Raw genomic sequence first — 24,087 nt, 5'->3', positions numbered from 1 at the left:
CCACATGGGGAAATGGAATTTCCCTTATAGTGAATTTCTGTTTTCTGAGACTCCCAGAAGGCATTTTTCATAGAATCATTGAGTTGGAATGGGCTACAAGGATCATCTAGTCCAACTCCCTGCAATGCAGGAATCTTTTGTCCAGTGTGGGGCTCGAACCTTCTTTCCTTCTGAGACTAACCAGTTACAGGAGGAGTTGGTGGCTTTTGCCTCCGCTGTACATGTGATTTAATTACTCACCCTGATTTAATTGTTCTTTTGGTTAGCTGTGGACCCTGCATGTCTTCTCTCGGAGGAGGCGCCATCCCAATGTTGTTGAGTGCCCTCCAGGTGTCACAGAAATAAATCAAAAGAAAATGTACATGTTTGTAGGTATATTAGTAGGATAAGCAGCAGGATAGCAAAACAGGTATCAACTTAAAATGCATTTTGGCATGCTAGCATTTGTAATGAAGTATTTCATTCTTAGAAGCCTGCATAGAAATAAATACGTCAGAGAGCAGAAGATGGAGTCAACTTTCTCTTTTACCTCTAGGAGCAGCTTCCGGATTTGTATAACCATTTCTTGAAACAGAACTTGGAAGCTCACATGTATGCATCCCAGTGGTTTCTCACCCTCTTCACTGCCAAGTTCCCACTCTGCATGGTCTTCCACATAATTGATTTACTCCTTTGTGAGGTAAAATAAAACCACCTTCAGTCTGAAGAGTCTTGCTTTGCATGAAATGAATTGCCACTTTTCTTGAGCTTTTGTTATTGGATCTGAAGGAAGACTACTTGTATTAAATGAGAATATTATATGGGAATGCTCTTACACGCACCGTATTTTTCGCTCTATAAGACACACCCAACCATAAGACGCACCTAGTTTTTAGAGTAGGAAAACAAGAAAGCAACACAAAGCCCCTTGAGCGAAGAGGGAGGAGCGCTCCGGCTGTGCTCAAGAGGCTTTGCGTGGCTATTCCTGAAGCCAGAAGAGCAAGAGGTCCCGATCCTTCTTGCTTTTCTGGCTTCAGCGATAGCTGCGCAGCCTGCATTCGCTCCATAAGATGCATACACATTTCCCCTTACTTTTTAGGAGGGGAAAAGTGCGTCTTATAGAGCGAAAAATACAGTACTCTGTTGTTTTAAAATAATGTGGGTTACTCTGCCATCTGTAGTGCAATGGCTCCTGCTAGTGCAACAGGGTTTTCTCCCCTCTCCTCTCATATACCCCCCCCCCAATTGACTTTAGGGAGGTTGGGAGATACCCTACAACAGTACACGTCGGGAAAGAAGGCGGTGGATTGTTCCATTCAGCAAGGTGCTATGTATAACCTCTTCCCAAAGTTGCCTTTAAAAAAAGAAAGAACTGGAATGTTTGTGGGATAAATTTTCTGACTTTATGCCCTTTCTCTGCTATAAGATTTATTTGAATAATTGAGGCTACTTGTTAAAGGAGAAATCTGCTTTCTAAAAAGGTGGTTTCAGCTGCTTCAAAATGCCACCCCCATACACACGATTAAGTTTAAATCAATTTGCCTCATACACTTTAGTTTCCTTTTCAACATTCAGACTGGAAAGAGTCGTAGACCTTATACAGAAATAAGAGCAGCGCACTGCTAATATGATTTGCAGGCAAATTTGAACAAATGAGTAGGCCTGGGTGATGTATCAATACATTGCTCAGGACTGGTATGAGGGGCAGACTGTGATAGAGGGTTCACCTGGGTATATTGCAGGTAAAACAGATGCTGATCCTGAGTCCTCTGCTACCAGCTTCAGGCCGCCAGTAGCAGAGGGACTCAGGAGCAGCAGTGGTTTCACTCATGTTATACTGCTGGGTGAAGGTGTCATCGGTCTGGTCCTCATACTGGCTGGGGCCAATGCAGCTTGTTGTTTTGACATTGTGCTGTATCACCAGGCTGCGGTGTTTGGTTGGTGTGGTGATATAACATGATGTTGAAAACCTGACATTGCCCAGCCCTACAAATGAACCCAGTATGTAGAAGAACTGGCATTGAACCCTTTCCTCAAAATCTAATGTCTAAAGGGCGTTTGTGTCTGATTTGTGTATATAGCCTAAAGCAGCAGCACAAAATATATTAATTAAACGAAAGTGACAAACAGAAATCTAAGGAGCTTTAACAAAGAGACCTAAGTAGTTACGAGGATACCAACCCATTCTGCAGTTTTCAAAATGTACAAAGTTGTTTTGGGGGAGTGGAGTAGGGGTTGGCCACGTTACATGTTTGTAACAGCCCAGAGAAATAATGCTTGGGCATTGATTGAGGTGTGTTTTACCAATTTGTATGGCCCAGTAGGGACACGGGTGGCGCTGTGGGTAAAACCTCAGTGCCTAGGACTTGCCGATCGCATGGTTGGTGGTTCGAATCCCCGCGGCGGGGTGAGCTCCCGTTGTTCGGTCCCAGCTCCTGCCCACCTAGCAGTTCGAAAGCACTCGTAAGTGCAAGTAGATAAATAGGGACCGCTTTATAGCGGGAAGGTGAACGGCGTTTCCGTGTGCTGCGCTGGTGCCAGCTCGCCAGAGCAGCTTTGTCACGCTGGCCACGTGACCCGGAAGTGTCTCCGGACAGCGCTGGCCCCCGGCCTCTTAAGTGAGATGGGCGCACAACCCTAGAGTCAGACACGACTGGCCCGTACGGGCAGGGGTACCTTTACCTTTATGGCCCAGTAGACTATGACTAAGGCTTCCACATGGGTAGGAAGAGGGAATGTGTGATCCCACAGCGACAATGCTGATCACCAAACCATGATTTGGTTTTATGTTTGAATTGAGCCATTATTATTCAACATCTTGTCCTGCAGGGGTCGGCAACCTAAGGCCCATGGGCCACAAGTGGCCCACGGGGTCGTTTTACCAGCCCACGAGCCGCCCCTGAACTGAGCCGCGTGCTCGGTGAGTCCCCGTGTGCTGCGTTAAACCGACGCAGTGTGGTGCGGGGACTTGCTTCCACGGTTCTGGAAATCACATCTGGGCTCACAGAGGGATCTCCGCTGGAGTGAACCGGCCCAGGCAAGGTAAACCTTGCCGACCCTTGTTGTACTGTATGTAAAGACCTGTGACACATTGTGTTCAGGATATGAAAAGTAAATGCTGCTTGCTATTGGAGTTTAATTACTGTTACAATTCTGACATCTAGTGGATGAAACCTGGTTTGCTTACACTATATGATTAAAAAATAATCCTTTTGTATTTGTGACCCTGTTTAAATGAATACAACTTTAGCATGTTTAATTTTGTACCAGACTGTGGCCAGTACCATTTGTAAGTTACTAGAGCTGGCTGCTAAATCATGAGCCTTGAGGTCACTTACTTCCTCTCCCCTCTGCGCTCTGCCACTGGAATATTCTAATCACACTTAGCAGCAAATCATAGTTAGCGGTCCTGGTTTCAGGGCAAACTCTGAATTGCCACTCACTGCAGTTTTATGTTTCTGATCATGGGTCATATGGGGAGGAGGAGCCATGTGAGCCTAACATATGTGAGTTCTAATCTAGCATCACTTTATTTATTTATTTATTTATTAATACATACTATTAATCCACCCTTCCTTGATGATAAACAAATGTCCCTATATGCAGAAAACTAGATAAGAACAGTTTTTTAGTCTAGCCTTCTCCTTAAAGTGTTAGTTTTGTATTCACAAATACTTTTTTCGCAGGTAAGCCATAATGACTTAGCTGTAGAGTGATGATAATAGCCTAGGAACAGTTTTGCTGCTTGATTTGATGTTTGTGTTAATTTTGCTTGGTCACAGAAGTAGTTCTTAAATATTTGTGTTTTGGGGTGTTCCTGTTTTTAAAATTTATAAACAGGATCAATACCTTTTATTTCTCTTTTTCAGGGTCTGAATGTAATCTTTAATGTAGCACTGGCTCTCCTAAAGGTAAGTCATTTTTGTGTTATTCCAGGTTTTATGTCCATTCACAGCCTTACAAGTAACTCGACAAAAATTACTCACAACAACTTTACTAGCCTATCTGACCACATATGTTTGTTTTGTCATTTGTTGCTCCTTGATAGCCTCCCTGCCAATTTATAAAAGCTTCCCTGCCTTGTGATTCAGAGGTAGTTTTTATTCACCATAGCTAGGTGGCTGTTCGAAGCCTGCCCATACAGTTCATAGATGTTTTATATCAGGCAGTCTATTTCATTACAGGGATTTGAATCAGAAGCTAGTTCTCGTATTATAGGAAACTTCAGTGTGAGCAACAATTATTTTATAAAACTATTTCTTGGCATGAAAGGTTCATGAAGGCAAATAGGTATATGAAGTATTCTGTATCGGAGAAGAGCTATAGTAATGTGGCCTTTCCCCCTACGAAAGAAGCTGCTGGCCTGACTGAAAGTGATAAGGGGCCCTTTAACCGATTAACAATCTATTTATACTTAATCCTTTATAACATTTCTGCTAAAGCCATATAACTTCATTCCAACATCCTTCTAACATTCATTAATTTTACAATATTTCTGTAAATAATCTTTAAATTTCTTCCAATCTTCCTCCACCGACTCTTCTCCCTGGTATCGGATTCTGCCAGTCATTTCCGCCAATTCCATGCAGTCCATCACCTTCATCTGCCATTCTTCCCGGGTGGGTAGATCTTGTGTCTTCCAGTACTTTGCAATAAGTATTCTTGCTGCTGTTGTAGCATACATAAATAAAGTTCTATCCTTCTTTGGCACCAAGTGGCTGACCATGCCCAGGAGAAAGGCCTCTGGTTTCTTCAGAAAGGTATATTTAAATACCTTTTTCATTTCATTATAGATCATCTCCCAGAAAGTCTTAATCCTTGGGTATTTCCACCAAAGGTGAAAGAATGTACCTTCAGTCTCATTACATTTCCAACATTTATTATCGGGCAAATGGTAAATTTTTGCAAGCTTGACTGGTGTCATGTACCACCTGTAGATCATTTCCATTATATTCTCTAACCATATGTGAGGTGGTGGATGATGTTGTAACCTACAGCCCCCCCCCCCAAGTTGTCAGTGGAGAAAGGAAAGGTGGGCAGAATGTCCTCCATCGGGGTCTTCAAACATAAATTCTACATCCACAGTATTTCTCTGATCTACTAAACTTGTGATTCGTCTGGCATGACTTGTTTTTGTGAAACCCATTCTGAGTCTTGGTAATCATGGCATTGTTTCCTAAGTGCTCACAGACTGTTTATGTGTTCTAGTGCTTTCTCTGGTATCAGTGTCAAGCTCACTGGTCAGTAGTTACCTGCACCTTCTCTCTCTCTCTCTCTCTCTCTCTCTCTCTCTCTCTCTCTCTCTCTCTCTCTCTCTCTCTCTCTCCCCCTTTTGAATATGGAGCCAACATTTGCCTGCCTCCAGTCCACAGGGACCTTATTTGTTCTCCAAGAATTCTCAAAGATTATAGACAGAGACTCTGAGATTTCATCAGCAAGCTCCTTTAGTACCCTTAGGTGCAGTTCACCAGGCCTTGGAGATTTGAATTCATTTGAAGTAGTTAGGTGCTCCCTTACTGCCTCTTTTCCTATCTTGGGCTGCAGCTCCCTCCTTATCACAAGATTGGGCATTGCTTTCCTGTTGGGTGACGACAGGCAGAGTAAGTGTTGAGCAGTTCTGTCTTCTCTCTGTTACCCAATAGCATTTCTCCATCTTCTCCATGCAAGGGACTTACCACTTGCTTGTACTTCCTCTTGTTTCAACATAGCCGAAGAAACCTTTCAAAATTATTTTTAACCTCCCTTGCAAGCCTGAGTTCATTCTGACTGGAAGCCCTTAAACTTACTGTCAAATGAAGTTTGGACCTTAGGTCTTCTCTGCTGCCTGGGAGCAGTTCTCAAGTATTAAAATGAAGACTTGAGTGATTCTGGTGTTTGGTTATAAATGACAATGCAGCATAATGTCGCAACAAAACAAAAAGTTTTTAAGAAGTTTTAATCATACTAGTTAAGGATTACACACAGTAAGTATTTGGGGTTTGCCTAAAAAACCCGTGACACACCTGCACATGACACACACATTGGGAGATGCTGATGTGGAGCATACTGACCTTAATGAACCAAGGCAGCTTCCTGTGTTCCTATCCGATGAAGTGGGCTCTTGGTTACTAAAGACGGTGCCACCAAATAAGTTTTTAAGGCGATAGTATATGTAAACCTTTCCTGAGATCCAGTTTTATATTTTAAGTTCAGCCGTTCACCCAGGAACTCTGTACTTTGCGGAGGCTGTTTTAGAAATCAGAGCGCAAGTGTGATTCATGTACAGAGTCTTCCCACCACCATCTAAATGTATAGTGTTATAGCTGTACAGCAGATTGGTGTGGGAGGCATTTGGAAAGTGGTAAATGGAATGGGGAGTTTTCCTAACTTAACATCATGCAGCCCACTATACCTGATCTTTGATCTCCTCCCCCCTCCAGCAGACTTACTATAAATTGTTATGGGCTTGAAGAAGATGGTTCATTCTTCTTTTCCATACTTGAAGTTTCCTCTTCTTGCTCTCACCATCACCCCCTCCCTGCCCTCCTCTAATTCTCTCCTAGTTTGTGGGGTGTAGGTTTAAATTAATTTTTTAACCATTCTTTCTATTAGTGAACTTGGGTGGTTGAGTTCAGTTTGCAATTGAAATAGGATGTTAGCAGAGGGTGGTGATGGCCCAAGAGTGGGCATTCTCTTGTCTGCATTATTGAGGCTTACCAACTGAAACTCGTACAACACAACAGGTCTAGACTGTGCTCTAGACACCCCTTGAGATTCATCTGCTGTAACAGCGGAGGCAAGATCCCAATGAATGCAAGCAATTTTATCCTCAAAATGCTTTTCAAACAAGTAACAGTGAGCTGCTGTTAGTTCTGCCACCTCCTTCGGGCCAGACTGTAACAGGCCTCCACATTCCCAGAAAAGCTCTGCTGGATGGCACAATGAGGATGCAATGGAGGAAGCAAAGTAGTCCTTCTTTTCAGCCTTCACTGCCACTAAGTAGACTTGATGATGAGCCCTCAAGTGTTCAATTGCATTAAACTGGATTTTTCCTCCACTCATATTCCAGTATACCAGGGAGCCAAATGGGCTCCACAAAGTGAAAGAGGGCACATAGAAGTGATCGTGTCACTGCCCCGAGCCATTCGGTTGTTCCAGAGGGTCAGACAGTGTTTCAACAGGAGCACCAGTCCTATCGGGTGGGAAATCCCCCAGAGCTGTCTGGAAGCCCATTGACTCCATCAGTCTCTGAGGGCAGACCATCCTAATAGGTCCCCTGCCTCCGAGGAGGGGAAAAGGTGCTGAAAGCCTAAATGTCATCAGGAAGTGATCTCACCATGATAAGAGACTGATGTCAATATCCCTCAGATTACCCTCTTCCTGCGCAGTTGAGAAAATAAGGTCCAGAGTGTGGCTTGCCACGTGTGTTGGGCCATTGACATGTTGGGACAGCCCCATGGTCATCATAGCAGCCATGAAGTCCTGAGCCACCCCACAGCCAGCATGGATGTTGAAGCCCCCCAGAACCAACAGTCTGGGAGTCTTCAGCACTGCCTCCAGGACCAGCTCTGTCAGCTTAGGCAGGGAGACTGCTGGGCAGCAAGACGGGTGGTAAACCAGCAGAATCCCTAATCTGTCCCGATTGCTCAACACCAGGAGCACACACTCTAGATTCCTTCCCGCCCTGGACTGGACAAGGAGAGAGAGAGAGAATATCTCTATAGACCACAGCAATTCTCCCTACCCGACCCTCAAGTCTTGCCTGATGCTGCACTGAGTACCGAGGTGGGCACATCTGGGTGAGACCAACTCCACCCTGCTCATCCACCCAGGTCTCACTGATGCAGGCCAGATCGGCATTCTCATCCGTAATCACGTCATGGATGAGAGGATCTTTATTCACAGTGGTTTTAAACTGTTTTTAACATTGTGTTTTAATGGTTGCAGCCTGGCCTGCAATCTTAGGGTGAAGGGCGGGTTATTATTTTAATGAAGTTTCAGGGTTAACAAGAAATAGAACGGCATCTTAATCACATAGGGCAAGTTTATGTTCAGAGTCTTTACATTTTAATCCTTTAAGTCTGGGGTTTTGCTGAACAGTAAGCTAGGGGAAAGAACAGACCTGCCTGCTGCCTTGATATAAGTAGAATTGTTGTGATTTTATCCTATTAGCAATGGCATGAAGCTTAGGAATGGAATCAAGAATTATATGGTAAAGTTAGACAGAACTATAGTGAAAAAATCATTTACAATAATCAGCAAATCCACAACACTGTTTTCTGAAGAGTTGTTGCATGTAGGTGTTTATGGTTATCTGATCTTGTGCTATACCCATACTGCTTTTTGTAATCACTCTTTGATAAGATAATTTCTGCTCCATTCCAGAAAATCACCAGTCTTCATCTATGTTTGTCTTCGGCGATATGCTGGAATGTAATATACTTTAACTAAATAATTTCTCCTTGTTGATAAACCTTTGTTTTAGATGTTCTTCTTTAGTCACATGATGGTGGTGTATCTTTTCCCCCCAAATTGGGGCAGGGCTGTTTGGAGGGGTGGTTTTTTTAAATTAAAAAAGTCCACTCACCACCCAGAATATACATAAAACCAGTTTCATATGCAGAATCCAGCATTCCCCTTATTGAGGTGAATTCTTGGTAAATTATGGAACACATGGTTGTGGTGACTGTGTGTGTCTGGGTCATGGCTAATATAAGCAAATCAAGCAGAAACTTTGTTTAGGAGACAGAGACATCTGATTTTATCCCAGCCACATTGAAATCTGTGACATGGCAATATGGGCATGTAATATGTGGCTCATGGGTTATCGACAGGCCATAGGCTTTTTAATGTGAAATACAGATGTTGTTAAAAACAAGGTGACTACAAATATAATGTCTTTATAGACAACAGATTATCTACAATGAAGAAAAGAAAATGAAGTCTAAATAATCTGGCACTTTAAATTTGTTAGATTAGATTTACATCTGAATGTTTAGCAATTTCAGGAAAAAAAATCAGTATTGTGAAACGTGGGTTAAATGTCCCATATACTAATAATATTTGCATATATAATGAAACTATCCTTTGAAGTTAAGTATGCAACAGTTTTGCTACATCACATTTTCCAATCAGTATTGTTCCTTTTACCCAGTAGGTTTATTTTATGTTTTTAGAGCAGTTCTCCATTTCCCCACACACAGCTGCTCTGAAGCTTTTCCACCATGGAAGCTGTAACTTAGTGCTGTACAGAGAATACAGTCTATACCATTTCAGATGATCATGCATCAGTAGCGCCCAGCTGTTTTGTTCTTCCATTGGTCTTGCATTCGTACAGCAATCTGGGCGGGACTGATGGGTCTCCCCTCCCTTCCTCTCCCTCCGCTTTGGTATGCCTAGGCAGGATCGAATCTTTATTTGAAAGCAGATATTTATTGATGCCAGTATTTTGGGTGGCTATCAGTCTGACTTCTTCCAAGCAAGAGACACTGAGACTACAATGTGTCTGCAGGCTTGGGTAGCTGTCAGACTAATGTAGACGGAAGGTGGATTGGGAGGGGAGCTCATCTGTCCAAGAGCTCACTATTGGCTTCTTATTACAGCATTCTCCTCTGAGACACCCTCTGCATGCTCATTCACCTACCTCCGCCTCTCCCTTCCCCCTCCTTTTCTACCCCTTCATTACTGATTCACAGTGAGAGGCGGCAGCAGCAGCTTAGACACGCTTGTCACGAATCTAGGATTGCAATGAGCTCATCCTTTTTCTCTTTGCAGCTTTACAACTGGCCTGAGCTTTTTGCTCTTGCTGCTGCTCCTGTCTGCTCTTACACACATTCACAGGCAGGCTGGGCCATCGCAGCCTTTTTTCTGCATCATTCTCTGCCATTTCCCGTTTTCAGACATTTTTAGATCCATCTCTTAAGTTTTTGTCTTTTTTGAATTGCCAGCTTCTTCTGTGCTTTTTAGCAAAGATGTTTTCTGTTTTTTGAGTCTGTACCTGAAAGTCCCTGGTGTAGACAGTAAATGTATTGGTCTTTCGGAGACCTAAAGCTGGCTCCGATAATAACCACTGTGTGAAACTGTGGCTTAAGGGAACAGTGCTTCTCACTCTGGATACTTGCTGTTTTTTGCTGATGGAAGAAGGGGTGCCTTGCCCAACCCCAGCTCCCAAGCTTGCACCACCCATCAGAAAGTCCCAGGATATACATGATGAAAGAAGCAAGCTTGTGAATGAGTATGCCTGTCGAGTGCTGGAACTTCTGGGAATGGGGCATCGCCTATTTGTTCCCCGGCTTCTTGCGGTGAGATTCTGGTTTTCTAGAAATAGACGCATAGCAAACCTGCCATTCTTATTAACACTCAGCTGTCTCAAATGATCCATTTCATGGGTGGTTGCATGAGGGTAACCCTATTTTATGCAGTGCATTTAGGACATAATGACTCTTGGTCATCTTCCTTATAGACACCGGGCTGGGGAAATGGCTTAGATTACCTTTTGAGTCGAAAATTGCCTCCCTTCTTCTTGCCAATGTTGTCACAGTTGAATCTGATTTTCCAGTGGATTTTCTAGCACCCTCAAATGTTTAAGACTTGATATTATTATTATTACCATTATTTTTAAACCTCATCAAATTCATTGTACTAGCTGTTGGCCTTTGCAATTTGCAGATGTTATCAGCATCATTATTAGCATCAGCATGATCTATTCTGCCATATTACTAAGGTGCAAACTATCTTTTCTACGTTCTTGGTAAGCAGTAATAGTGCAAATCAAATGTTTGTGTCATTGATTATGAGAATAGGGCTGGTAAGAAGAGATAAGTTGAAATTTTTGATCTGAAATTATTAAAGAGTGTTCTCTTAACAATTAGAACAAATTAACTATGTCTATGTAACCTGAAGTTAAAACATACAACCTTCAGAACTGCAAATGACAGGCAAATTGTACAGGTTTGATTGATCCAAACTTATCCCTAAAATTATTTTAGTTCATCTAGATATTAATTCTTAGCACCACAAGTATCTATTTCATCAGTTTACTTTATACACTGCCCAAATGACATTAAATCATTTTCACAGTATATTAAAAAATAATCAAGCCAAAACAAAACCCATAAGCTCTCTGTTTTTGACTCTCAGTATGTATATCCAGGACTTGATGGTACTGCGATTTTTAATTGTCTGGTTTATAATCCATCTGATGCCTAAGACTTTCATTGGTTTCAAAATTTCATTATTTCATGCAATAATTTCTGTTACTCTGATGCTGTTGCAAAATAGAAGAACACCTCTGCTGCTTTGTCTGTCCTGAAAATGTTTAAGAATCTGTTTTGCCACAAGTACTGTCAATATGATGTATACCAGGTTGAAAAAGGACACACATTACTAGCTACAACTTAGTTGTCTACAAAAATAATAATAATAATAATGTATACGAATAAAAATTCAGCAGATCAGATACCATCACCTGTGGGTGGAACCTGGAATGTTTTGTTTACCTCAACAGCTTCCCTTCACAAACTTCGTCAGCATTTAAAATGTGAGATTTGATCTTGCATTTCTTGGTTTGATTCAACAACCTTGTAAATCTAGGGGAAGAACCTCAATTATCTTCATAAGAATGTAAAACCAGACTGTCAGCCAGAGGCTTGTCTAGGCTACTGTTCAGTTTCCAACAGCGGCCACCAGGAGCCTCTAGAAGCTCACAAGCAGGGCCTTCTACAGTTGGTCCACAGTATCTCCCATTCAGGTCGATTTGAGGGATGTTGCCTCTGGACATGGTGATTCCATTGAGCTATCATAATGAAGAGCTGCAGAAAGATAAGGGGAAATTGTCCTGTATTTTTTTTAAAGCCACTTAAGCTAGCAGCCATCATTCCATCTATGTTCTATTTTCCTATTAGAGACATCAATAAATTTTGTTGGATTACAACCTTTGGGCACCATCCGTAATTTTGTAAACATCTGTCATATTCCACCTTGTGCACGTTCTAATCACCAACCTCTATATTTTCTCCTCATAGGGAAGGTACCCTAACATTTATCATTTGGGTTTCCTTTGGACTTTTCCCAGTTCTGTGATGCATTTTGGAAATGGGGCAACTAGAGCTGGACACCGTATTCTAGATGCAGTCATGCCATGGGTGCATGCTATGTTGTTCTCTTTTAGTCCTTTTTCCAATAGTTCCTGTCCTCTGGTCCTATCTCCCTCTCACTCTTTCAGTCCTCTGCGTTGATGCTTTCAGTCAGCTTTCCACTGTCACACCATCTTTCTGAAGCATTTAACCATTATTTTAGAGCCCATTAAAGCAATTGTGAATCTAGGGGTTTTGTCCCAGTCTGTATCGCTTTGCACTTGCTTATGTTGTTCTGTCATTTTGGTGTCCATTTCACAATCCTTGAATAGCATTGATTCCAGTACAGTGCGCAGGAATTGCTGGGCTATTGCTACCCCCTCCCCCATTTAGTGAGTTTCCGGTGTCTCCTGCACTCATCCTATAACTACTAAATTTCTGTGAAAAGTAATAGTTAAAGATCCTCCCCTTATCAACCATATAATTCCACCAGTAGATTCCTTGTCATTCTCAAAAAATAGATTGCATATAAAAGATTTTGTGGTGGCTCACCTGTGACTTCCCTGATCAGCTGAAAAAAACTGTAATCTTGAAGCAATACAGTCAGATATACATGAAACCTGCTATCTCAGTATCACATCTCCAGTATTTTACATGCTCCAAAGTTTATGTTTTTCACATACAAATTATGAAGTATCATGCCAGGCACTTCTAGGACTTTTAAATGGGATTTTGGGCTCAGTTGAAAACTTGTGCTACCCCATCACTACCAGCCAGTTCCAGGGATCCCTGTAAATGTTCAGTCTGGCAGTCCAGTCATTTAATTTAGGTTTTCTACATGGGGTGAGGAGGAGTAATTTCTTCTCTCCCCCCCCAATTCTATCGCCATACACTTCCCACTAAGAGAGCCACAAAGTTGGTGTTGTGCACGAAAATATATCCTGAATATTGTAGGTTTTTACCACTATACCCACAGCCTGATATTGTTGCTTTTTAAATACATACCAGAGATTTTCTAGTGTTCCTAAAAGAGAGAGGGAGAAAGAACATTCAAATATTACACACTTCAGGCTAATTTTGCTGCTGCTCAACATAATTCCATGGATGTCTTAACTGATATAGGCCCATTCTCTCTAACATTCATATACATCATTATTAACAACTCTATTTAAGAAAAAAAAGCCAGAAAATTTAAGACGTTGCAATTACAACCTGCCTGCACATCACGCTAAACCACAGGTTGGCATTATGTGACCAAACCCTGAGGAGTCTGAGTATCATGTGCTTCTGAGTATCATGTGATTCCTACTTTTTCTTCCTTTTTTTAAAACACCACCACCAACAACAACCATAGTTTGCTATTTAATCTGAACCAAGCAAACTGTGGTTGATTGAGAAATGGAAAGCAAAGGTAAGAACCACAAGGCTGGGAAAAGAATATGCAAGTCTGAGGCAACAGGAATTATCCCATTGAATTCGGTGCCTAATCACAGGCAAGGCAAAATCTAGTTGGTTATTTGTCTTTTTTTGTTTGAGAGCTGCTTTCTGAGCTGAAATAGGGCAGCTAAAGTATCACTACTGTTTATGTTGCCTTTCTTTGTAATCAGAGCTGCAGTCAGCAGATTTAAGAAGGCAGTATGGAAAGAAATCATGATTTATCATTGAAAACAAATTAGGGAGCTGTCTTCCATTACCCCATCTGTAATTCTCTTGCCAAATTTATTTAGCAGCACACATTCATGAGGTTTGGGGATATTGGGGCTTGTTCCTTCTGTGTTCATAAAGCAACTGGGCAAGACAAGATGATCACTGTTACTCTAGTAGTGACAAATGGTTCTATCAGAGGACTCCTCTTTCTTTCTCTCATAGCTGTTTGAGATACAGTGGGTTGCATTTCTGTTTCAGTTCGTACTGTCTCAAAATGTGCTATTGCTCATGGCTTCCTACATGTTGTACTTTCTGATCTGGAATTACTTTCTGATTATCCTAGATTAATTGAAATTTGCTCTGGATACTCGGTGACATTAAAAGCTTTTTCAAATTTGGAGGCTGAGCTTTATCTTAAATTAAGTCTTCTCAAAGCTAAGAGCCTGTGTGTTGTTTTTAGCACAACTAACTAATACTTTAATATTGAGAGAATGTTGTTGATTATAGCTGGTGTGTGTTTCTTGGCATATGTATTATTTATTTATTTATAAGTATTTTGCAAATTTCTATATTGACACTCACATCAATCTGTTTGCAATATCTAAAAATATGCTTTTGACTTCCCAGAAAGAGATTCCCCCCCAAAAAATAGGGATTTGTGTTTACATCAATGCAATAGGCCGTTAAATGTATTCAATAGATGATGAGTACAACCCCAGTGTGACTGTCTTCTGTGCTTACACCACTTCTCCAATGTGTTTCATTGCAGACCTCCAAGGAGGATCTTCTGCAAGCTGATTTTGAAGGAGCTTTGAAGTTCTTTAGGGTACAGCTGCCCAAGAGGTACAGAGCTGAAGAGAACGCTAGAAGGCTTATGGAACAGGCTTGCAATGTAAAGGTAAGGGCTATCATTTTGTCTGTAAATAAGGTAAAATTAGGCCCCTGCAGTGGAATTAGCAGTTGGATCAAAGATCCATGGCAGAGATTTTTTTAATGATAAAGCTAAACATCTTCAGGGTTGCCACATTTCAAAAAGTAAAAACCAGGACACCCCGGAAGTTGTTGAGCTGTATTTTAGGAAACCACCGAAATTGTTGAGCTTTCTTTAGCCAAACCTCAGAGTTGTTGAGCTTTTTACAGTTTATTTGCCAAAGATCCAGGACAAACGGGCGCCTGCCTTATGGCAGCCCTAATCTAGGTTGGGTCATTATTTTTCTATAGTCTGTATTTTCCCCACGGCTGCTGCCCCAATGAACTTTGAATAATACAGCCGGTTATAATTGAGAAATCTGGATCTGTAACTTAATTGTAATTTCATTGAAAAACTTTCAGTTATACATAAGCCCATAGATAATGGCAGCTGTATAACATTGACTGCAAAGAACAGTCCGGGTATGTTTACAGATTATACCCAGGTGTTTCCTGGAGAAGAGCATTCAACAGGAAGGGGGGTTACTGGCACACTTTCTCTTTTAACTTGTTGGAGGTCAGTGTGAGGACACTCTTATCAGAGAGTACTGATTATTATGGGATACAACATTTAAATGGATAGATTTGTCTCATTTATTTTCTCTCATTAGTTAATTGGTTAATTCAGATCCCCAGATAACTTGGTTGGATCGGTGGTGTATAAATGTAATAATAAAACTAAAAAGCAAAGCTTGTTGCAGCTGCTCCTTTGGCTGGTGGGTGTGGCTGGATTGACACTGTTTGTACTGTATTTGAGATTTTTATACTTTCTTGACACCATTTTGTTTCTGTGTTCACTTTTTTGGTTAAGGTTATCAGCTTTCACATTTTTTTAAATGTGTAGTGATTCAAGACCAATAAGAAAGATTTAAACCATTTACCAGAAACACTGCCAGAGCTCAGGCAATTGGCAAAGTACTACAGAATACAGTGGTACCTCAGGTTACAGACGCTTCAGGTTACGGACTCCGCTAACCCAGAAATAGCACCTCGGCTTAAGAATTTGCTTCAAGATGAGAACAGAAATCGTGTGGCAATGGGAAGAAGCCCCATTAGCTAAAGTGGTACCTCAGGCTAAGAATGGACCTCCAGAATGCATTAAGTTCTTAACCCGAGGTACCACTGTAGCTGAATTTTAACATTTTGCTTACCCTATCCTTAGTTCCTGCAGCCACCCCCCTGCAGCTCGGCAATCCAGGGAAAACATTGTTCCTTATGTGAATCCAATTCCTTAGAGAGATCATGTGGAAGCATAATTGTATTAGGAGAATAGATTAAAAAGCTGCTCCTCTTCCTCCACCTCAGATCATAGCCTTAGTGGCTGCATTTTGTAAAAAAACAAAACAAAAAATAATTGGTAGTTTGTCTTGAGTTGTTTGGGGAAACTGATCATGTACCCTGTGCTGTGATTTCCCCCTTTCCTGCAAATGATGTCAGTGTCACAACTGCTTCTTCCTTCTCTTGACCGCTCTTACGGCAATATCGTAAGTGGCAACTATGCATCTAAAGTTCTTCCCAAATTAAAAACATGTCAGATCACACTATGCTAGCAGACTGCAGCAGGAGGCAGTGAGGAGCATGGTTTCATTCCCAGGATAAGAGATGTTTTAGGAGGCTAATAGCTCCCCACATCCATCTCCAGGAAAGATGTAAAGTCCAGTTTATACTTGACAGTTTTGAAAGCACTGCCTTTATGTTTTTATTTAACTTCATCTACACCAGATGGAGGGGACGCGGGTGCCGCTGTGGGTAAAACCTCAGTGCCTAGGGCTTGCTGATCGCATGGTCGGCGGTTTGAATAAGTACCCAATTGTTCTCTGAGGAAAGGCAATATGTTGTTCTTTTTATTTAAAAAATAAAACAGACCAAGGGGAATCATGATAGAAGTTTATGAAATGATATTTTATTATGGAGAGTTTTGTTAGGGAGAAATTAGGGAGGAAATCTGTCTTTGCTATAATCCTTGAACTCAGTGTCATTTAAAGAAGCTATTTGGTAAAAGATTCAGGACACACAGTATATAACTAATTTATGGAATTCTCTGCCACAAAACATGACGAGGCTCTAGCTTTGATGTATTTAAAAAGGGATTAGAAAAAAAATCATGGAGGATGTGTATAATTGGCTATAACTCATGATGACTCTCTGGAATCCTCAGGTTCATAAGTGATATGCCAATAATGACCAGTTGCATGGGAGCCACAGTGGGCATTGTTGGGCGTGGCTCAGGTGGCATGAGATCTGGTCTTTAGCGCTGGATCCCAGATCTCATGCCCTTGGTGATGGGAGGGCTTGAGTCTCCTTTAAAAAAAAGTACATGCAGCTTACAAGATTTATTCCACCAGGAGGCTGGCTGCCTTGCATATACTCTCATGGGGTGGGTGGGGGGTCTGATTTCCCACCTCTCCCAGTTAACCTTAGTCTCCAGGGCTCAGTGGTGGGAGGGAGTGCAGAGGAAGAAAAATAATTGGAGGGGGGGGCTGTGAGTGCGCATGTGCACCTGGCATGAGGCGTAGGGCTGAAGAAGTGATCAGAACACAGGAGGAGGAGGGGGGGGGTCTGAACCATGCTGCCTCCACTGCCCACAGCAACTCCTGGATGGTCTTTTGTTCTTCTCAGATGAGTCCAAGGGGGTGACAGAATTTTACAATGGCAGACTGGGGTGCTGAGAAACATGTGGAGCCTGGACTAGAGGAAGTATTTTCCATTTTCATTTGAAGCAGATTGGAGACTTGTTTGATCGAAAATACTGATTTAGAAAGTTCCCAGTTCCATTCCAGCATTTCCCCCTTCCACTTCCAGGGCAGCTCCCCTGCCTGCTCCCTCTTGCATTAATCCAGTTGGGAATGCTAGGAATTGTCATGAGAAATCGCTTTGGATATGGGAAAGAATGGAGTGATGAAAGGGAGGGGGAATGTGTTTAGTTTTCTAAACTAAAATCTGAATTGAAGACAGAACGATATTGATTCCCAGAAGGGGCTTCTGCTAGCCCAGTGGCATTTCTGGCTTCCCCACCCCTCTCTGTGTCTTAAATGGGGAATTAACCATGTTGGTGTGTAAAGGAGAAGTTTGGAAAGGAGGATCCTTGCAATTTTTACTTTGGTGGACTAAAACTCCCATTGCATCTCATGGCTTAAATACAGAGCTTGTGGAATAAAGTGTGTGTTTGTGTGTTTGTGTGTGTGTGTGTGTGTGTGTTTGTGTGTGTTTGTGTGTGTTTCTGTTTAAAGCAGAGCCTGGAAAAGGTAATCTTCACTTTGTGCCAGTGTCCCCACTTCTGCCAGATTGCCTTGTATGCCAGACAGGTAGACCTGCACAGGTGATCTTGTGTGTTGAAGTTAATGTTATATGTTGCTACAAACTCTTAAATGGCTTTTCTTTGTTTCTGAACAAGCAAGAATGTTTTGTGGCATGTTAAAGAGTAACAAATTGTATAATGGATAGGCATTGGTGAGATGCATACAGCACGGCGTGGCAATTGTTTCATTAACATTGGCTGTTGTCAAGAGCAGTTCACAACAAGCCTAGAAATACCTACTTTAGCTTTGGTTTCCATCTTAATTTCTAACGAGTGATATAGTTGCTCATTTGTTGGACTTGGGTTCTTTATTTGAATGACATTCTCTTAGGGACTGCAGTTAATACTTAAAGTGTTATACTTAATGACATCATTGGGGCTTCCCTGCAACATCACTGGGGGCTGCCCCCAGGGTCTCAGTTTGGGGCAGTGAAATCTCAGGTAAGAAAATTTGGTCCGAGGTAGGACTGTCAGGTCAGGATGTTCCTGCCCTGGCAGTCCTACCTCAGACCAAATTTTTCCTGAACAAATAGGCCTTTTTTTTAGTAAAGCGAGCAGTTAGAGAAAATGATTTTAGAGATAAATAATGCTACAGTTACTCATAAGTAACAAATTTAAAATGGAGAGAAACACATATGACTATGGCTTTTCTAAACTGTTACCCTAATGAAGTCAACACGTTGTCCATTTTTACCCTCTGTTCAGATTTTGAGTCTCTTCACAGTCATCTCTTGGCTTCTGCTGCTAAAGTGCTCTGTGACCAGTGTTTCAACTTCAGATCCAGCTCTACAAGTTTCAAACCCCACATCCCTTTATCCTTTTAAATTCTGCAACTATCTACCCTATTTTCCACTTGGGTTATACACTATATTTTCACTCGCCGACCTTTTAGCCAGTTGAAAGGAGAGTAGATTTCTCACTAAGTTTCCATTTCCCTTTAATTGTCTGATTGGTGGTACTCTTAGAACAGGATTCTGAACAAGCTGGACCAGTGGTCTGATCTTCTTTAGTTTTACCTCAACACAAAATGCCTTGTTAACAGTGAGTTAAAATCTTACAGTCTAGTGTAGAGTGTGTGCATATGTGTGCATGAAAATTTATAACTAGTGTTTCTGTTTAGAACCATAACTGCAATCTAGAATAAAGGGTGTAAAACCACTTCCGTCATTACTTCTGCAGTAGCGTCATTGTGAAATGTTAAAGCAGTAGCCGTTGGATTAGTCACTGTGGTCTCAGAAAACTATTCTGCAGAAATCGTTTGAAATTTCTAAAAGGATCTTTGCAGATGGGTTGTCTGCACCTGGAATCAAATGTGGCTTTCCTGGAAAATAAACTGTTTACAAAGAATAAGTCCTCTATTTCCAGTTTGTTAAAATGTTGCATGAGAGAATTTCAGAGACTACCTCCCAAGTATGCTTGGAGGTTTCTCTTTACCTTCCCTGCCAAGCAACTCATTAAGAGTAAAGGGAAGCAGAGAGTGGAGTGACTCCTGTCTCCTGATTTGTCTTCTAGGAAGCCAGGGTAGCAAGCTAAAAGAGGGAGCTAGTGGATGCATTTTTGTTAATTAAGTATAGTAGAGGAAATGAATGTTGCGGCTATTGTCATTTCTTAAGAATAGAAAGGGACATACTATGATGCTTGAAAAGTGGTTTACAAAAAGAAGACAAGTTATAAATTAAAAAATACAATACTTGAAACCATACAAAAAGTTAAAATGCTAAAAACAGATTAAAATTCACACCGCTTGGGTAGACTTGTCTAACCAAAAATGTTTTTAGCAAGTGTTGAAAAGAATACAGTGAAGACTTCTGCTAGATATCCATAGGCAGGCAGTTCCAAAGTGTAGGTGCTGCCACACTGAAAGGATAGGGTGGGATATAAAAAAATCTGACTCCCAATATTTTTGCCATCAAAGTTACCTGGATACTATTGACATGTTTTTAAGGTTGCTTTTGTGGGTGGAGATCTTGCATTCCTCACCCCCTTCTTTGATTCTGCCGCAGAATTTTAAGAAAGGAGTGTATGTAGTTGTAATGCATGTGATGATTGTTGTAATTTCATTCCTTCCTGGAAGGGAACCTTGGATCAGGGGACGTTCCATTTCTTACCTCCTCCTACAACAGGTGTCTTTGTCCGCCTGCCTTGTGCCACACACGTTATCATACTCCCAAGCTGAGTCATTGTGGTGGTGAAACTACAAAGGCAGGCAGCTTTCACTTCTAGCAAGCATTTTCTACCAGGAAGTTGAAGCAAAGCTGAAGGGAGAAATGCTTGCTTTGAAGAGGTTCCCTGGACCTAGTAGCTTGCTTAGGAAAACAAAGTGCAAGTTTTAGAAGCTCAGGTAGGAATTAGGTTCACTGGAATCCAAAAAGAATGGTTTGTTTACTGCTTAGATCTGAACTACTTCCCTGGGAAAACAAGTTAAGATTAACCCAGCTTCAGTATCACAGAACTACATTGTTACAAGCTTCAAATAGGATACATAGGTTTTTCATTGCACTTAGTGGGTTAAATGTGACCAGTAGCTCTTACGGATTTCTTAAGAGGATTTCTTTGCATTTTGCCTGCCTTAAGCCTATTAAAATTCTGTACTGTTTCCTAGCAATAACAAGTGGTTTTTACTCCTCCTTTATTAAAGCGGAAATGTTTTTTATCCGCCATGCTACAGCTGTGTTCCAGCTTCCCTGTTTAATAGCAAACAACACCTGTTGCTCTTGAGATATACATGTAATTTTTGAGAGGGACCCCTGAGGAAAACAGGATGAAATGACGAGCAGTTTTCTTTGGTTTTATTTGGCAGAAGAAGAAAAAACATGTGACAAAGTTGCAGCAGTTTGGACCAGGAAATACCATATGACTTTTGTGGTGACGAAAATGTACTCTCATTCATGATAAATGTCAGATATATATCTGTCCTTAGCACTGGAAGAAAATGCTATAGAACAGGGCAAAATATGCAGCAAGTCAATCAGGAATGGGTCCTTTGATGTTTTCTCCTTTCTGTTCTTAATGTAAGAATATTGCTTTTTGATTAACAGCTTGCTGTGATTTGGAGGGTAGGCATCGAGTTTTGCATGTATTGGTAAAACTATAGTTGAAAATTCTCAGATGTTTCAGATTTTGGTGCATTTCCCCCCCCCCCTTTACATATTTTTGATAAACTTACTGGTCTGAAACTACAAAGTCCTTCTGCTGTTAAAAACTAGGGAAGGACTGGACACTGTCTGCAAGGAGGATTTTCTTTCTGTGCTCTTCTGTTTCTGTACTCTACTGTTTTGTTGAACAAAGGCATACATTTTCTTGTGAATGAAGGCCATGTAGATGAGATTTTATCCTTTTGAGGTATGATCTTACGCTCTGACTAACAGTGAAAACTTGTCGCTGTGATCTTAACAGGTATATAAGATTGTTTCAATGCAGCATTATAAAAGGCTGATGAGGCCCTATATTTCTGTTTTATGTCAGAATAATTCAAAAAGAAACAAAAGCAGACCCTACACCAGACCAAACCTGCCAAAGAAAAAACACTATTTCCTCAGGTATCTGATAAGAGACTCTGGAAAATTCCAAGAGTGGCAGAATGCTGTTCACTCCTTCCGTGGGAATCTGTGGAATAAGCATAAAGCAAGTCGTCTTGTGAAATCTGTCCTCCTCCACTAAAAAGAATCTTTTTACTATGGTGAAATATTACATTTAAAGAACAAGAAGTTGTGGGGAAACACAAGAGAGAACTCTGTTATGAACTGAAGTTTTCGGATTTACCCCTGCTTCATTTGGACTTTAATTACTGGAAAAAAAGACTTTTTTATTACTGACCTTAGCGAATGACTGTATTATTATCTGAGCATATGAACAGGTGTTACACCTATACATTTCCTGCAAAAATAAGGAAGATTCCCAGAGGAAAGCAACAGACAGGCGCTGGGGCTGGCTGCTGTGTTTCTTTGCCTTTTTGTTCCTTCTGTGACACTCCACCCACTTAGTCTCTTCAAGTGGGTGTGGACAATCGACACACAGCTGAGCTAATTCTTTGTCGTTGGATACTGAACCTGTTGCTGGCACTGCTAACAGAGTGTGCTGACAAAATGATGGAAGAAATTTCTATTGTGGTGGCCTACGACTCCCATGTTTTTAGCAAGCTATGTGATGAAGACTTTCTGGCCAGCCTGGTTGCAGTCAGCAAACCCAAATATGTGGTAGGTGTCTAGATTGTGAAATACTCTTCTATTTTTTTTCTTCGGTACCATTTTTTTCTTCAATGTCTGTAGTAGGGAAATGACTCTACTTGCTCTTTCTCCCTTAGACCTCATTGACTTGACAAGGTTCTTGAATAGTACTGTGCTAAAAACCTCTCACACTGTCAAATGTCTATTTTAGTCGGACAACCATGGATTCTTATCACACTGCTCATCCCTGGTGTTGTTACACTAAAAGGGATTCTGCTGATGCCTCAAGGCAGCCTACAGCTGGTCTGGCCTTGCTTAACCTGTAGGACTAGTGAACTTAATTTGCACAAGAAAGGATCCTCTTCAACTTAATTTTATTTATGTTTATGAAAGAGAGATGGAAGGGAACGTGTGTGATATAGTTTGTTTTGTTTGACAATGGGAACCAAGGAGTTAAGTTTCATGGGAAAAGTGGGTTTGGGGGAGAAAAGAAATATGCATATGTGATACTTAAGTTTTCATGGAAGTAAGTCCAGAGTGGCTATTGTGCTGCTTATGCAAGAACTGAGTGGATTTATTATTGGGAATGTTAATTCTCATTTTATCTATCTGCAAAAGTACAAGCTTAAAGAAGTTTAAGCGGTGTAATCTGCAGTTGAGGTACATTCCATTTAGGAAGCTTTCTTGCTGAATCAGCTACAGTATTTTTAAATCTCTGAGGTAGAAGTTAGACCTTTTACTTGCTGCAAAAAATAAAAATAATTCCACTGATTTTCAGCATCGCTTTAATACGTTTACATAGATGGTATACTTCCTTAATGAAACAATATACAATGTTACGATGCTTAAAATGGGTCCACAGATCATGACTTACACTGAACAAAACCCTTGTAAAAATAATAAAACATCCAGCTAGTATTGGTAGACCATTGTGGGGTTGTGTGTTGTGTCTTTTGCTTTTCTGCATCACCATAACCAAAACAGATTTTTTAGTTGCTCACATAGCAACTCTGTGTACAGAGATTCTACTAGCTGGTAGGATCTATTTTGGCTTCTGAGTGGTAGCTGTAGCTTAGCTTCCGTACCAGCAAATGAGCAATATCATATTTGCATGTCATTTACTGTTCAGATTCTTATGCTGGGATATAACATACAAAGTAATAGTTGGGCAGCTATACACAAACAAATCCTTGAAATATCAATATCAAACTTTCAAACTGAAGAGCCGAAAACATGTAATACCACTCCAGGTTTTTGCTCTGATATTCTTGTTCTCATTCCCTTGTCATCTTTTACAAGCAAGGACTATTTATCTCCCAATTCACCTTTACTATTGTCATCATTGTAAAATATCCTACTCAACAAAGACATCCTGATGTCAAGGAAGAGAGAAAATTATGTGCCATATAAGAGCCCCTCCCCCAATGTCCTTTAAGAATTTAAAGCAGTGCCACCAAGATCCAGTGAAGGTAATGAATTCTTTCTACCTGGCTTTAGGACAGGCGTGTGTGTTTATATATATATATATCTCCTAATTTTATTGGTTTTTAAACAAATACAAATACAATAGCAATTAAACACCTATCCAGCAGTACAGCTAACGAGGTTTGTTTTATCCGTTGTCTCTAGACATACACTTACACTTACACATTCAACATTCAAACATATTACTTGATTTAACTACTCCACTGAGAATATTGAGTAGTTGGTATAACCAGGTCTTGATTTTGACCATTAACAAAATTTAAAAATGGGGGCCACGTTTCTTGGAAGGCATCTCTGTTCGTTATGCCTTTAATTGCTCTTCTGTGTCTGGCAAAACCCTGAGACATCCCAGATATTATTTTCCCAAATGTTCAGGGGTACTTCAGTTTGTTTCTTCCATTGCTGAGCTACCGCTAATCGTGCTGCGGTCAGTAAGAAGCCTACTAGTTCACTGTGGCACAGGATGGAACCTAAGTCTATGTCCAAAGAT

General features: G+C 41.0%; 1 protein-coding gene across 6 annotated transcripts in view; it reads left to right on the top strand.

Moving 5' to 3' along the window:
* The window catches only part of RABGAP1L (RAB GTPase activating protein 1 like), a 157,660-nt gene that overhangs the window by 93,481 nt on the left and 40,092 nt on the right, over window positions 1-24,087 (top strand). For 3 of the 6 annotated variants that reach the window (XM_081915055.1, XM_081915057.1, XM_081915056.1), the window contains exons 18-20: window positions 536-679; window positions 3,849-3,890; window positions 14,449-14,577. In XM_081915055.1, coding sequence (XP_081771181.1) covers window positions 536-679; window positions 3,849-3,890; window positions 14,449-14,577 — 315 coding nt within the window. Of the gene's footprint in view, window positions 1-535; window positions 680-3,848; window positions 3,891-9,701; window positions 10,260-14,448; window positions 14,578-20,060; window positions 20,288-21,411; window positions 22,143-24,087 lie in introns of those variants that run through there. The other 3 variants (XM_081915058.1, XM_081915061.1, XM_081915059.1) reach the window with 3 other exon arrangements.

Source organism: Podarcis melisellensis, assembly GCF_964234715.1.
Source record: "Podarcis melisellensis genome assembly, chromosome: 6".
Taxonomy (NCBI): Eukaryota; Metazoa; Chordata; class Lepidosauria; order Squamata; family Lacertidae; genus Podarcis; species Podarcis melisellensis.
This window is presented reverse-complemented; position numbering and strand designations above follow the sequence as displayed.